Source organism: Ricinus communis, chromosome 5, assembly GCF_019578655.1.
Source record: "Ricinus communis isolate WT05 ecotype wild-type chromosome 5, ASM1957865v1, whole genome shotgun sequence".
Classification (NCBI taxonomy): Eukaryota; Viridiplantae; Streptophyta; class Magnoliopsida; order Malpighiales; family Euphorbiaceae; genus Ricinus; species Ricinus communis.
In genome coordinates this window covers 26829276-26844791 of record NC_063260.1, presented here as the reverse complement: position 1 = coordinate 26844791, position 15516 = coordinate 26829276, and the positions used below count along the sequence as shown (strand labels likewise).

The 15516-nt window shown below is 34.6% G+C and overlaps 3 protein-coding genes across 4 annotated transcripts; all 3 read right to left on the bottom strand.

Annotated features, from left to right (window-relative positions):
- Positions 1–90: 90 nt before the first annotated feature.
- Positions 91–3042, bottom strand: LOC8288821 (zinc finger HIT domain-containing protein 2). The gene is made up of 5 exons (XM_002518842.4): positions 2819–3042; positions 2663–2735; positions 2420–2573; positions 1413–1454; positions 91–1217 (listed from the first exon to the last, which is right to left on the bottom strand). The coding sequence occupies exons 1-5, from the start codon at positions 2902–2904 to the stop codon at positions 337–339; spliced, it is 1236 nt and encodes a 411-aa protein (XP_002518888.1). The 5' UTR covers positions 2905–3042; the 3' UTR covers positions 91–336.
- An 871-nt stretch (positions 3043–3913) lies between these two features.
- LOC8288820 (aluminum-activated malate transporter 10) lies at positions 3914–6563 on the bottom strand. 2 transcript variants are annotated; one of them, XM_025157297.2, is made up of 7 exons: positions 5986–6563; positions 5619–5759; positions 5208–5480; positions 5012–5118; positions 4758–4901; positions 4470–4640; positions 4148–4336 (listed from the first exon to the last, which is right to left on the bottom strand). In XM_025157297.2, the coding sequence occupies exons 1-7, from the start codon at positions 6311–6313 to the stop codon at positions 4289–4291; spliced, it is 1212 nt and encodes a 403-aa protein (XP_025013065.1). In that variant the 5' UTR covers positions 6314–6563; the 3' UTR covers positions 4148–4288. The 2 variants fall into 2 exon arrangements, with proteins under 2 accessions (XP_002518887.1, XP_025013065.1); XM_002518841.3 differs by having other exon boundaries at positions 3914–4640; positions 5986–6557.
- Positions 6564–9502: 2939 nt separating this feature from the next.
- On the bottom strand, positions 9503–15279 carry LOC8288819 (transcription factor bHLH157). The gene is made up of 10 exons (XM_015718965.3): positions 14399–15279; positions 13787–13876; positions 13514–13622; positions 13336–13377; positions 13161–13220; positions 11159–12691; positions 10828–10929; positions 10571–10720; positions 10348–10473; positions 9503–10252 (listed from the first exon to the last, which is right to left on the bottom strand). The coding sequence occupies exons 1-10, from the start codon at positions 14491–14493 to the stop codon at positions 10169–10171; spliced, it is 2391 nt and encodes a 796-aa protein (XP_015574451.1). The 5' UTR covers positions 14494–15279; the 3' UTR covers positions 9503–10168.
- Positions 15280–15516: the final 237 nt, after the last annotated feature.

Genomic DNA, 15516 nt, shown 5'->3' with positions numbered 1-15516 from the left:
TTGAATACCGGTGAAGGGCTTGGTTTGCTTCCCAAATTACAGAAAATGCCATCATCTTCAAATGAGCAAAAATAATAATAATAATAATAATAAAAGAAAAAACACTCGACAAGGAGCCCATGAATTACATTTGGATTGTTGTCGATTCATGTCGTCACGCCATCTTTTATTCCGTTATTAACCATGATTATGAATGGGCCAAAGAACAACTACTACACAACCGTCCTAAAACGACATCGTTGTGGAATTAGTATATGACGTTTAACATGCCCACAGAAAGCCAAATTTACAGGAGATTTGCACAGCTAAATTATCATCATATAGTAGCTGATAGATTTACTTCATCTCCTCGATCAAAGCTTTATTCTTACACTCTGGGTTTTTATACTTTACTAGATGATTTTTACTGTTACTATATTCCATCACTTTACTTCTCTCTGCCTGTAAAATGTTAGACAAGGGAGACCAAGCTTCCCGTGGCTGTTCATGCACCCAACACATCAGAAAATAAATCTTCCTCTCACCAAGCTTTAGCTTACTTCTGATTTCTGCCCTTCTTGACTTTCTTAATTTCTCCGCTTTCAGTTCCCTCTCCCCAGCCTGAAACAGCCTCTGTAAATCGCATAGAGCACAGATTAAAGCAGGACCACCTAGTGAGATTATGCTTATTACATCATTTATGATGCCCAAACCAAATTGTAAACCCCCGATATGCCTGTAGTCTGGAGAGCAAGTTTGTTCCAAGCAGTGACACAGAACTTCCATCACGGTTTCTGTCTGCCCACCTTGATCTAAGACGTACGAGACACTCAATGCCACCATCACTGATCCTATGGCATCTGACTGCCAATCCCCATTATAAAGGCGTAATGTGAAACAGTAGCTATACATAATGTCAACCAAGTGAACAGCTAAGAGTGGTGACGGTTTGGTTGAGATAAGCTTTTTAACTGGGGTTAATGGGGCCTCAGGGCCAGGAGGAATCTCACTAGACTGCTCTCCGGCTCCATCATCTTGAGATGATGCTGATGCTTCTTGTTCAACAAGCGGTTGGACAAGTTGAGTTCCTTCCTTGCTTAGAGAGATTGTTCGGGCAGAAGGCTTTAACCACCATGGATTCCAAGGTTGAATCAACTTGCTAAGTTTTCCAGATGCCACAGCCCTTTGGAACTGTATCTTCTCTTCTGCAGATAAATCCTCAAAACTCATTGAATCTCCTGCAACAAAGGGGTGAAATCTATTAGTTTCCGGCAATAGTATTGAGTCTAAAATCCAGCAAGACAACAGAATTATGGAATGATAGAGATCTGTTTATATAGAAATCCAAAATCAGAATAATTGAATTATAGACATGCCAAAGGAACAGAAAGAATAAGAAGAAAAATTCATTACTAAAAAAGAAAAGAACATACCAGACAAAACCTTTTGAACAGTCTCCTCAGATAGATGACAATCTGCCAATAAACACGAGAAGCATCTAGTAAGAGCCCCCTTTTACACCATCCATAAATATCTTTTAACAACAGGTTACACATGAAGCTGATCAGGAATGCAGCTGAACAATCTATTTTGAGGACAATAATCATACTTCACAGTTCACAAATGCTTACTTTTTCATCCCTATATATTGTTCTTAATAACTCAATCAGGAATCGGTTTTAAATGATCAGGAATAGTAATGACGTTCAGAACTATCATCCGCTTGCAAATTAACTAACTATTGGACACATTGTGAAATAACACAATTCTACAACACGGCCTAAGCCCAGACCATACTCCCTCTATAGACCAGGATTGACCCTTTCTCTCCTCAAATGAGCTCAACTTTAATTCGACCACAAAAATGAAATTATATGCCTACAATTGAAACTGAATATAATTGCAGTTGAAGACAAAGCAATACTTAAGCTTCAAACAATTTCCACATGAATTTTATGAAGCCACAGATTAACTTGTGCTGTGTATTCACGTTGTATAAATTTCACAAACTAAAATGTTTGGCTACACAGACAGTATTGCTGGCATGTCTTTCATGCATAGCCAAGAAAACATGAAAACAAGAGTTAACAGCTCCTATCTCTAATGACATGGACAGCCAAGAGTTTTCAATGCATAAATTAGATACATACAGGAACTACAATTACAAGATTCGCCACCAGAGATCATAATTTTAGATATTTTTATAGTAAAGACTATTAATAAGGATAGTAAAAACACAAGAAGCATAGGTCCATTCTTACAATGTGAAAATATGTCAAGAACACTGTTAGTCTATACTACCATTTAAGAAAAGAAAAAATAAAACACAAGAAGCATAGACAATTGTTTGATAGTCTGATTCTAATAAAAGATTATGCAGTAAAAAGTATTTCTCAGCAATAAATCAAATAATGGCAAGCGAAAGTAATTAAGAATCTACCGTCCTCATCCATGCTCTCCATTTCTTCCTGAGAATGAAATCTTTTCAAAATGTCAAGCATTTTTTGCTTCGATTCATCCTCAGGCTGCATTAGCCTAAGCTCCTCCACTACATTTTCTCGCATAAACGACTCAGTACACCGAAGACTATGAGACTGCATTTAAAAATTTTAAAAACTAATTAATTAGTTAATAAAGAAAAAAGAATACAATCAAATCTTTATAGATTAAATAAATCACATGCCTTGTAGCAGTGCAGCGAACAATAACGAGAATTGCATCGCGGACAAGTATACTGCGAAAACTGCTTATGACAGCTACATAACAGAAACAGAAACTAAATTCAAGATACAGTCGAAATTTCATAATAGAAAGGAAAAGAAGAAGAAAAAGAACATACACGTGGCAGACAGTACGGGAAGGAGGATTGAGAGGGGAGGAATTAGAAGATGAATTAGAGATAACAACTGAATTTGTCTCCGACATGTTTTTACCCTTGCAAACAACTAGACTTTGATTGCTATAATGCAAAATTTCTAAAACCCTAGAAAATTCTGGGAATTTGATTTCAAGAATTTAACGTGTTACAAGCCTTAAAACGTGTCGTTTTCTCTTTTTTTTTTTTTTTCCTTAAAAAAAAAAAAAATCTTTAGCTGGGACTGGCAGGTCGCTGGACTAAACGCATTTGCGACCCGTCGTTCACATATTTAGAGGGAATATGGTTCCAACACAGATATTCAACTTGACGGTGATATCCAATTTAGTCCAAGTCATACCATTTTACCAAATTCAACATTTTGGGTTTCTATTTTAAGGCAATTAAGTCCAAATTTTAAAATCAAATATAAATTTGTTGATCAACTTATAGAACATATAATTTATTAAAACTTGAAAAGAATTTGCTTATTAAAAATACAATGACAAAATTTTCCAAATAAAATTAGTTTTTAATTTAAAAATTTGTCCAAAATCCAGTCTAATCGGTTAAAAATTGAAAAATTTATGTTTTGAGAGTTAGAATTTATGGAAATTTGATATTAATGTTGAGTGTATAAATTGCACTTTTAGACTTTTAACTATAGTAATCGACAAAAATTAACATGGGTTAATAATAACGATAATGATAAACTTTTGAACAAAGTAATGTAACCCCTTTGACTTCCGGAAATATTTATATTTATATTCCTCTTCTTTTAAATTGAGTGAAATCATCCTTAATATCTTTTAAAATAGAAACTTTATTCTCTTCGCATATTTGAGTTACTCACTGAAGTAAAATAATATTTTAAATAAGATAACAATTTATCCCTTATTTGTTAACCATTTAGAAACTAAAAAGCAGTTATTGTTATTGGAAGTGAATGCATAAGGACGAATTTTATAACATTTTTACAAAGAGAGACTAAAGTATATCAAAAGTAAAAAAGTGAATGATGTTTTCATTTAATTTTCAAACAAGAGGATATAAATATAATTTTGTCAAATGCCATGGATCTTTTAGTAATTTTCTCAAAAAAATTTATTTTGATTCTATGGATTGTTACATACATGTATTCAACCTTTGTCTGATCTGATAAATTCTGTTCAGTCCATCAGGAATTCTACTTAAGACCAAGGCTATACAATAGATAAAGGTCATTATATCCAACTTGGGTGAGATTTCAATATTACTCCTTCCAGTTGTAAATTTCAAGCGCACAGCAGGTTATGGTGTGTTATTCCTGTGCTAAGCCAAGAAGTATAGGAACTCAAACCCTTTGAAGAGTCTTCATAGTTTCCTCATCTTTAAGTTGATCTTGTGCAAGTCCGCTGTTGGGTTGGTTCTCTTTGCACTTGTCCTCAACATCCACCTTGAATTCAGCTAAATCTGCTAGTTCTTTAACTGCCTTAACAACGCCTTTGATTCTTGTAGCAATTTCTATTAGCAAAGAAGCAAAAGTTACTAATGGAATAACTTGTACAAGAGGGATTGCCATGTCTGTTTCTGTTGGAGCAGAGTTTGTGTCTGTATTCTCGATTGGCGGATTGAATGAATTAGATAGAGATCTTACGGTATCTTGTAGTTCTTCAACTGCACTGCCCATATCTTCAACCAAGGAGTCTATAACTGATGATCTTTTCATCGTCTTGACAGTTTCTGATAGCTCTCTTATAACATTTGAGGAAATGGAGCTCACTCTCAGGCATACATTGCTTAGTTGCTTTTGCAAGAACTCAGGAGCCTGTTTTTAGACAAAAGTTATTGCAGCTACTGTTAGCATATATATGATAATGATGCATGTTTTGAGCTTTTTCAGTATTGTACTTAAGAAAGAGATTAATTATGATAACGGGTTTACCTGATTTTCTGAACCAGTGCAGCTAGTAAGAGCCTCAATGCAATAAGCACAGTTGCGCATGGATGCACCGATCTTTGGGTACTGTTTCCATGGATGTTTGAAGCCAAAACTGCCATGAGCAGGTTCCCATCTAGCGAAATTGGCCTGTCCATAACACATAATATCAAGTTAATTTTGAGTTTCCTTTGATTAAAAAAGAAAAATAAAAAACAGAAAACAAAAAGAATTTATTCTGAGAAAGTCCTGACACGTACCAGGGACTCTTCACTGGCCTTTGAGCTCAAAACACACTTGTAACCAAGTGATTTTTTATCAGATGTTTTGTCGCTCTCATTTTGATTGAAATATTCATCTACACAACCTGATATTAATGAAAATCTGTTAGTAATTTGTAAAAAATTTCTTTCGATTTTGATAAAGTATCTATCCAGCGAGAATTAGTACACTTACCATCCAAGGAATTGGCAAGTTTGTCCATGTTGGTAGTGATTAGAGTGTATAGCTCTCGACCAGCCCAAATGGGGCAGATAATCATGCTTACAAAGATGCATAAAGAAATGCCGATGATAATAGTAGCTAATCTTTCATGAGCCAATGCAAACAATTTGTCAACTCTATAACCAGAGACAGCAACCAGGCTGAAAGTGAGGATGAAGATCACGACACCATAATCAAATCTCTGTTTCACTGATGGAATAAATCTAGAGAAGGTTGCTGCAGATGCTGAACGAACGAGTAAAGAAGAAAAGGAAAAAAAAAGGAACAGCGTGAGTTTAGTTAATATTAATGTTCTATTTCAAGTTCAAAAACCAAACAAATGGAAAGGTCGTTAATATAATTTCCTGCAGCACGCACACACACCTAGTATGAAAACTGAGGCTCCAATAATAAACGGCTCAAATCTCTCTCCTGATTTAGTGGCCACCCAATGGACGCTAAAGGCAAGCATTCCAGCAAGAGTAGTTCCACACACCCTATTCAAACTCTTACAAATTGTTGCACCTGCAATATAACAATTGCAGCAATTATTTGGAATAGGTTTATGATCTGGTAATCTCATACATCTATGTGATTTCTCATAAATAAATGAGACTGATCATGTAAAAAATTCGAGACGAATGCCAACGTATTCAATAATTTCACAGAAAGAACTTTAGACATGCATGATGCCGTGAGTTTGTATTATACCAAAAGTGCAGAAGTAAGAAATTTGAAAAGAGATACATACCTACAGTATTTTCAAAGACTACCACAACAGTCATTATAGCCCACATAGCATTCCCTCCAACACCTTCATATAAAGGTCTCATGAAGTAAAAGATTGAGACAACAGCGAGTGCCGTTCCTACTTTTAGACAATGAACTACTTTTCTTGGATCATTTACCCCAACATCCCTTGCTTTCTTGAAGAATGACCAAACTTTCAAGATCAAATACTTTAGACCAAGCCAAGCTCTAGTTACAAGCCCTTCTTCCTGGACCAAGATCTTTGAAGACCCATCTGCTATGTTTATCCTCCACTCCACTCCATTTGTTGCCTTCTTCTCCTGAGCCATATCCTGCAAAAGCTAGCTAGTTACAGTCGTGTAAGAATGGTGATGCTAATGAGGACTTGGAGAAAGCAAAGCAAAGGAAAGCAAGCAATCTAGCTAGTTATCAAGCCTCCTTATGCCATGCAAATGGAGGGTGATGCTTGATGAATGATTGATGACCAATGTGGGGTGACTATTGTATATATAAGGTTCTGTACTTAATTAATTTTATTGCTAAATTTGTAAACAAAAACTAAAAAAAGAAGACAAGATCAACAAGCAAAAAGAAAAATATCAATGGCATAAGAGACTCTAGAATGTCATTTTGAAGTTTTTCTTTTTTTTTTTTGGTAGGTACAAATGTTCTTGATAACGTAGGAGAGCACTTTCATTTCATTATCTATTCGGTACGTACGTGTAGTATATGCTAAGAGATTTGTTATTATTTTATTGCTGGTGATTTAATATTTCCTCCACTCTTTGAACACAACTTGTGTTCTTACCAGTAATACACAGTTAAAAGCTAACAGTTCTGAATTGTAATAGGAAGTAGGCCCTCTAAGTTCATATTTCATTAATTAATTAATAATTTGTAACATCTAATAAAATTTCACATAAAAGTCACTGCCTTATATAAGTATAATATAAATGTTTCATTCCAACTCCAAAAAAAATTAATATGTTTTTTCAATTATCTTTTTCAAATATTGAAATTTCAAAACGAGAAATATCGACAACACTTAAAAATATATAGATAAAATAATAGAAATCTCTTCTAATTTAAATAGCTTTATGAATTTGAAATTTGGATATACAAAATATATACGAGATATGTTTTTAAAAATAAATATTTTATAAATTGATAGCGGTATCAATTTAAAGAAATTGAATTGTTATTACGAGTGGAAAATTGAGAATAAGGGTATGTCAAAGTAAAATTGATAGTTTATCAATAAATAATTATAATCAGAAAGTTCATAAGAAGAAAATTCTCAACAGACAGCACATCAAATTGAGAAAAACTCTGAATCTTTTTTTAATAGTATATAATTATATACACAGACATATGCATCCGAATACTTAAAAAAAAGAGTGCAATTTGCATCTGTGTGTTTGATGAATATATGAAAATCAAACTTTCCGATCAATGGAAAATTTCGTCAATTAGAATCCTGTGGTAGATTCCTGTCTGACCCACAAAGAGAAATAGTGAGATCCTCTGGATGGCCTAATTAGGAGCAAAGATATAGGCAGAGAATACGGGTTGACATAATGTGACCTAAAATTAAAAGTTGAATGCCATCATCCTCTGATGAGTGGGATCATAAGAACCTTAAGTTTTGTGTTATGCACTGTTCATGTTTCTTCTGAGTGGGTGTTTGATCAGCTTCCTCTAATCTGTCTCCGGTGGATAAGAAAATTAGGGCAAGAGCACCATGCATCCTACGATTACCATTTTAATAACATTGATATTTTCGTTATCATGTCCTGTTGCTTACTTTACTTCATCGTTATTTTGTTAAAAGTAGTAATTTCAAATATTATATTTCAATCTTTGGAAATTTTTTTATCTATGTACATCTCAATGAGTGACGCGCACACATGTATATATATATATATATATATTAATATTTTATACTTTAATATTAGATGATTAATTTTATTTTAAACTAATGAATATTGTGTCAATTATCCATCGATTTAGTATGCAGTGGAGACATCCACTTAGACTATCTAACTTATTTTTGTTTTATTTAGATTTTATATAGAATAGCTTAATTTACAGCTATAACTTTGCAACTGTATTCCATTACCAAAAGGAAGAGAAGAAAAATGTAATATTAGTCTTGCACCCTGGCTAAAAATGTAAACCATTAGGGTTATACAAGAGATGATGACCTAATTTAAGAAGGCCATTTGTTGAGCAGTGATATTTATCACCGATCGGATTAAGCGTAAGTGGAGAAGGCAATATGGACGTAGAAAATTAAAGGATATTAATTGTTAGGATAGGATAGGATAATCCAATAAGTGCTCAATTAAGCATGCCTCCTGAGTCTCACCTGGTGTCACTTTGCTTATAATAAACTTGCATCTTTGAGCCCCATTCTAATTAGGTCACGACTATGACTGTTTAAGGTTTTCATCTTATTAAAATAGCACCATTAGTGTATAAGCAGGGTTTTGATTGGCCATGTGTTGAAATTATCAGTTTTGAATGGAAAGATCACTTATCTCTAACATCCACCAATTCACTGATTTGAAAGGCACACTCAACTATCAAAAGTTGTGTCTCATTTCCACAAGTGTACCTTTCATTTAGGTTATATAAATATTTACACTTTGCTTTATAAGTATGACAAAAGATGATACTGACAGTTGTAAGCTTCTACTCCTAACTGAAAAGTGGCTTAAATTATATATATATATATATATATATATATATATATATATATATATATATATATATGTATGTATGTATGTATATATATATTACTTGTCCTTCGATTGCTTCTTGATCTACAAAAAAAATGTATGGGATCAGGAACATTCCCAGGAGATATCAAACAATCATAGTAGTCCATGGAGGACAATAAGTTTTAGGTCAAAAAAGTGGTGGGGGGAGAATATGGATGTCATGTTCAGCTTTCACATTAAAAGATTTTAGATCTTTTACTAAATTTCTTTACCGACCTTATTGAGTTTTCCTTTTTTCCTTTTTGTATTTTCTGTAAAGATCTCTACCTATTCAACCAGAGGTAACCCATGCGGACGACGAATCCGTAAGTAATTAATGATTATTGCTATAAAATCATTTAGTTTATAGTGACTGAATCATTGCAGAAGTCTTTGTATTGGTGGTTGAAGGCAAAAGGTTGATTATTTTGGCCTATTTTACCAATCAATATTAAGAGATCAATTTAAGCATGCTAGTTCACTCTAGCTCAGTATTGGAATATCCAACAGCAAGTGAAAACCTAATAAGCAAAAGCATGAGGTTTAGATATAGCACGATTCCCGGGATATTAGCTTATAATAGATGGTGATTAGCAGTTCAGAAAATTAGCACTATCTCAATAATTCTCTAGAGAAGGTCAACCTGTGCTAGCATATATACGTGACAAGAACACTTCTCATGCAGAATATATATATATATATATATATATATATATGTAAATAAATAGAGAGAGAGAGAGAGAGAGAGGGGAGGGGGATCATATTAATTGTGTCATTCTACTAGTAAATGAACAACGGATGGCTATGGAACAAATGAATAGTTAGCCTAATACTAGCTAGTTTATAAACTTCTCGACTAAATAAGGTTATGGCAGGAGCAGCCTATAACAAATGCTAAAAGTAGAAAACAAAAATCTGCATATATATATAATATATATATATAGTTCCCTAGAGTTTGTTCCAGCAATTTGCAAGTGAGACGCAAATTCACCAAACTCATCAGGATCTCACAGACAGGCGCAGGCACCTACCATGTCTTGGCACAGCACATGCTTGATGCTCCAAAGTATCCAATGGTAATATGTAAGATATTAAAGGATCACTTGCCATTCCTTACGAATGTATTTTACCACTATCTATCAACTGTATTCACATTTTCATTTCCATTTTCAAGGGAGTCAATATGGAACCAAGAACCTCCTTTCCCACTTCCTTCCTGCTGGCAGTTAAAACCAGCACAGCACACCGATCATAGCAGTATCTCAAGAAGTGAATGCTCAAGGTGTTATAACAAATTCTTGTTTGTGGAAATATATCATTGAGATATATCAGCTACACTGATAGGACATGGCAATGCAGGTTGCTGATAATTGTTTATAAGAGGGACCCTTTTCCATTCATAATGCTACTAGGCTGATTTGTTTAGTCCGTGCCACCTGTTGATGTTAGTTGTAGAAATTGGACAAGGGACCAAACTATTTCTATCCTGGTTGTATGCGTCTTTGCCTGCGATACATTTTAACATAAATTCTCAGAATTCTGTCATTGTCGCACCAAAAGCACAAGGGGATAAAAAAGAAATCTAATGTTGCTTTATCTACCTCAACAATGAAGTGTGCCCATATCTTATCCTCACGAGTTTCCATCACTCCTTTCAATATATTCAACCCGAAGCCCCTAATCACATCTGCTATCTCAAGAAAGAAACCCCTGTCCTCACAAAGCATCTGTGCAATACAATAGATATAGAGAACAAATTTAGTGAGCTCAGATGCTAAAAATTTATGAGATTATCAGGAGAGAGTCTTCCCCTATTTTATATACCTCTATAAGCATTAGGCCAGGTGGAGAGAGATCTTCAACTATGATAGGACAAGCCGTTGATTGATCTCCAACTTCCAGTGCCCATGTAGCACCACCACCACCACTTGTGCTTGTGTCTTGAGGAAACGTTTTTTGCTCCTTGCTAATGAGCTATAAAAGTAAAAGTTTTACTTCAATCAATGACTTACATTACCAAATCTAAGATTGGCCACTTGTCTACTTAAAATATTTGAAAAAATAGAGAACCAGCTATATACCTTCGGCTCATCAGCTTGTTTAAGCTTATCTGCATATTTTGTCACACTTTGCAAGAATAGCATGTATTTGATGGTGTGATCCAGCAGAGCATCTATGCTACACTGTCATATTAACCATAGAAGCACAGCATTAATTATTTATACAATAATGTAAATGCAAAAGAGAAATCTTAATTTAGTGCATGCTTGTCAATTTGCTACTCTAAAAAGACAAGGTAAAAAATACCCATTACTATTCATTTAAAGGTGATGCCACAGTCTATTCTGCCAGATAACAAGACACTTCTTTGCAGGATTTTTTCCTTTAAAGCAAAGACTTAAAATTGCATACCTTTTCACCATCGGGGATGATCCCTTTCAACTCTTTGATGCAGTCTTGGAACTGCTGACGGTCTTTCGGCCTTGGTCTAGTACTTTCCCCAGGTCTTGCTCGTTTCCTGGTGGCCTTTGTAGGCTCCTCAGGCTTCTTAGGCTTTGTAGGAAGAGCACTTCCATCGTTAATGCTATAGCTATCATCAATCCACAAACCTACTTGTGATTTGGGAAACATCTCTTTCTTTGGTAGAAGATTGCTAGCCTTATCCTTATAATATGAAGGTTGCGTTATCTTACTACCACTAGAGCAAGCAATGCTCCCTGACTGAGCTTGATTGTGGGATACACTCTTGGCGGTGGAAAATTGATCATCAATACTAGAGTTGGTAGTGTAACTAGAATTATTACCCCCATTTAGAAGCTCTTCGAGTCCTAATTCTGAGAACAATCCTTTTCTGGGGCCAACCTCAGAATTAACATCCAGCTCTGAGATGCATTCTGAAACACCATTGCTGATAGCCAAGTTACCATTACTTGTTCCTCGCTTCATCATATTTTCTTGGCAATTTGCATCTTGTTCACATCCATAATGCAATCCCAAATGTACAAACAGGTCGTTGCCAGTATCAATAGTTTTCTCTTGACGGGTGCAAAAATAGGAATCAGTAATGGAACTTTGCATTGAATTAGATGGTTGTGCAAGTGGAATGTCATGTGTAACATCTCCAACAAGGCTGGATGACACCGGAGTAACTCCTGCTGATTGTGAGACATTCTCAACCATAATGGGTGCCATTTTGCTGCTGCCATGCTCTGATGTAGCAAAACACTCAAAAAGATTTTCCATTGCAAAGCAGCTGGAGAGATCCGTCACAATATCATCTAGCTTAAACTCCTCAGGGAATTTCTGTAGGCCAGTTTCTCTTTCTGCTTTAACCAACCCGCCTGTGCTGTAAAATGAAGTACCACTGGATCCCCATTGAAAATCCTGCTTTATACACCCACAAGACACTGGAGCATTTTCTTTTGTAGAAAAAACATTCAGAGAATTCTGAACTCCCATATTAGATGCAAACTGTGACTCCAATGAGGTCAACATAGAACCTTCATTACCCCAAGTACTAATGCAAGGGGTTTTAGAAGCTGATTTCTCTGAAGAGAAGGCAGATTGCAAAGCCACCTGCTCAAACTGAGTATTAGGATTGCTTGTCAATACCACTTGAGCTTCAGTTCCAGTCTGCATTGAATTAGTAAGATGGCATGATTCCAGACATAAAGGGTCCATTTTCTCTTGTTGAAAGTCCGATGTGAAAGCAGAAGACTGAGTAAAATTTACTGAAGAATAAGCTACTTCCATTAGCTCGCTGCAGCTTCCACTCTGCATGGGTGTGATATTACCATTACAGAAGGAAGCAAACCACTCATTCAGATCACAGCCCTCATGGTTCAAAGATGAAGGTGGGTTGTTGAGTGAAGCAATCCCACTGACATTTTCCATTTCACTGAACAATCTTTTTGCTTGATCCAAAAATTGTGGTGTCTCAAAAATCTGCAACAGTAATAGCACTAGAGTAAGTAACCATCAATAAAACAATAGTCTGATAGACATTCTATTGATCAAAGATTCTGTTGGACAGACTTATCACATAGAAGGCATACACAAAATATTGTCTATATAAATCAGACATCAATATAGGATCTGTCAGAAAAAACAAGTTGAATATTGACTGCAACGCGACCAGTGCAATAATAACTGGAGATAGACACCATGATTATCTAGGAACTGTGGAATGCTAAATGCCTCCATGACTGAGCATTCCATTATGTTTGAACATCCAAAACCAGATTCATTCTCAGTAGAAATATTATTAAATACTATGGATGAAGTAAAGGATCTAACAATTGATTCCTGAATACCTTATTTATGGAAAATGTTAAGAGACTGAATAAAATATATCGTAGAAGGTATATAGTAGCATGATAATAAACATTATATAATGTGTTATCTGTGTGCTGACCTTCCGGGTTGATCCAAATTGTATCACTCCTCGCGATTCCACAGGGATTACTGCTATCGTCTGCAAATTGGATTTACTAGTCAGTAAGAGCGGCCTGTGTTCTTGGATGAAGAAATAATTACAACTTCAAATGGCTGTAGAATGCAATTATATTCAAGGAGTTTTAGTATGCTACCTTTAGTCCACAATAAAATTGGCAGTCAATGTCAGAACCGTCCTGCAAGGGGAAGAAAAATGTTCCAATAAGTGGATAATAGCCAACTATTTTTAAACAATCTGATCATTTGACAAAAATTCCAGTGGATAATTGCGTCTGAGCTAATGGCTAAAGGTGAAAAGAAAAAGAGAACCACCTGATATATATGATTGCTTCTAGAAGAAGAAGCAGAAGTCCGTCCTCCATTCTTAGCATCTGAAAAAATCCACTGGTTCTTGCCAGATAAAGCAGCTTGGCCAACAATCCTGAATTAGATAATGACAACAAAATAGCACTTCAAATAATGCTGTAAATCTCAACTAATTATTAACAATTATGGTCCTAGGAATGGATTTTGGAAGTTTATTTGCAAAATTGAACAGCCTAAGGAAAACATTGTGAGAATGGTAAAACACTTCTTTTGACTTACCCTTCACCTATTATGTGGACCTGTTGAAGCATATTGTTAACCAGTGTCCCCATTTCTTCTTCATAGTAGGCATCTTCCACAGTCAACAACCTGGTAACATCTCAAACAGCAATTTTTAAAAGTAAGCAAAAACCATTATCGTGTAGAAGTAAAAGGGAAAATTTTATTACTCGAATAAGAACCTGATCTCAGATAATGTAGGCATTAGCCAGTCAACTAATATCAAAATTGTACATATGAGGATAGAACTTTACTAAAACTATTTACACACTGTTAAACAACATGTTATGCTTAAAAATGTTATACTTTACCAATTTTTAAGCTTTTTGTCACTGCTCGAAGTAAAAGAAAATTAAATGGAAATCCAAAATTTAGATCATTATATCGTGATACAGAATTAGTATACAAGTATAAGTTTGCATATAGCATGAGCTAAAAAATAAATCAGCAAAAACTAAAAACGAATTTGTTATAAGGAGAACTGAAACTGGAAGTGGCAAAAGCTTCAAAACTTTGAAGAGGCAACCAAAAGAAAAAGTCTGTTTGTTTTAAAAAAATACTAAAAAGAAAGAAGGTAAAGTATTGGGAAAACAAAAATAAAATAGAACTCACATGGAATTTCTTTGATCAAAGCACCAAAAAACTCCGTAAGACCACCCATTACTGCAACAAAGATCCTTAAGCGAGTCCTTCAAAACCAGACCCATTGTTGTGGCTTTCACTTGTCAACCCAGACCTCACAATCAAGAACTCATAATCCAACACCCCATGTAACGATTTGAGTCCGAGTCAACCAACTCAAACTGTTCTAGCAACAAACACCAGAAATACTAAAACAAAAACAAGAAAAAAGCAGCAGACTTTGCAAAAAAGAGTGTCAACTTAGGAGTGTTTTGCAAGAAAATGTATAAAAGGAAACAAACAGAAAATGGTCGGTGAGAGCTAGAGAGAGAGTGAAAACTGTAAGAGCTAGTTTAAGTGAGAGATTAAAAATGGGGTTATATATAAATAAATAAAAGCAAAGAAAGAAGGCCAAAGCAAGGATTTTTTTTTTTTTTTTTTAAAGAAGAAGAAGGTTTTGTCTCTCCTTCTCTTTGTTTCTCTTGAATCCTTTTTAAGCTATAAGTTATATTATGTAATAGAAATGTGTATATGTTTCTTTCTTTGTTTCTTTATCTTACATTGGACAAAAATGGAGATCTTTGAGCATTTACTGTTTGCTCATATCTTTGTCTTCGTTTTTCCCGGCGACACCGGTCCCCATCTTTACCTTTGCTTTCCTATTTTTTTTGTCGTTTTACCGGCTACAGCCGGTCATGGTAGTTGATTTTCTCGTTTAGTTACTATTGTGCAACTTCTCGTGAGATTTATGTTAATAAGGGCAAACGATTCGTAAGGGGACTATTAAAAAATGATGGATAAATAATGTATTCAATTGTCATGATTGGTATTTATTAGGTTTTTGGATTTGATATTTTTTGAAGATTAGTGTTTGTTGTAGTAATATATTGAAAATTAATGAGGATTGGTATGTATTCAATATGGTAAATTTATTAAAATCTAAATACACATTTACTTATTCTCCATTATGATCTAATTGGGTATTTATAATTTTTTAAAAATTTATTTCTAATGATCATTTTGTGTAATGTAAACAGTTTAAGAAACTCATCCATCCATAATCTTTATTTTTGTCAAGTATGTACCAAGTTAAATACCAATGATTGTAA

Bases quoted from the DNA above. Each gene is read 5' to 3' on its own strand.
- LOC8288821 (XM_002518842.4), bottom strand. From the start codon at position 2,904: ATGTCGGAGACAAATTCAGTTGTTATCTCTAATTCATCTTCTAATTCC. The intron at 2,574-2,662 runs GCATGTGATTTA...TTTTAAATGCAG, and splicing joins GTTCGCTGCACTGCTACAAG to TCTCATAGTCTTCGGTGTAC. The intron at 1,218-1,412 runs GTATGTTCTTTT...CCTTTGTTGCAG, and splicing joins TGTTCAAAAGGTTTTGTCTG to GAGATTCAATGAGTTTTGAG.
- LOC8288820 (XM_002518841.3), bottom strand. From the start codon at position 6,313: ATGGCTCAGGAGAAGAAGGCAACAAATGGAGTGGAGTGGAGGATAAAC. The intron at 5,481-5,618 runs GTGTGTGTGCGT...TCGTTCGTTCAG, and splicing joins AGCCTCAGTTTTCATACTAG to CATCTGCAGCAACCTTCTCT. The intron at 5,119-5,207 runs GTAAGTGTACTA...CATTAATATCAG, and splicing joins ACTTGCCAATTCCTTGGATG to GTTGTGTAGATGAATATTTC.
- LOC8288819 (XM_015718965.3), bottom strand. From the start codon at position 14,493: ATGGGTCTGGTTTTGAAGGACTCGCTTAAGGATCTTTGTTGCAGTAAT. The intron at 13,623-13,786 runs GTAAGTCAAAAG...TATCTAATTCAG, and splicing joins GTCCACATAATAGGTGAAGG to GATTGTTGGCCAAGCTGCTT. The intron at 12,692-13,160 runs GTCAGCACACAG...TTACTGTTGCAG, and splicing joins AATTTGGATCAACCCGGAAG to ATTTTTGAGACACCACAATT.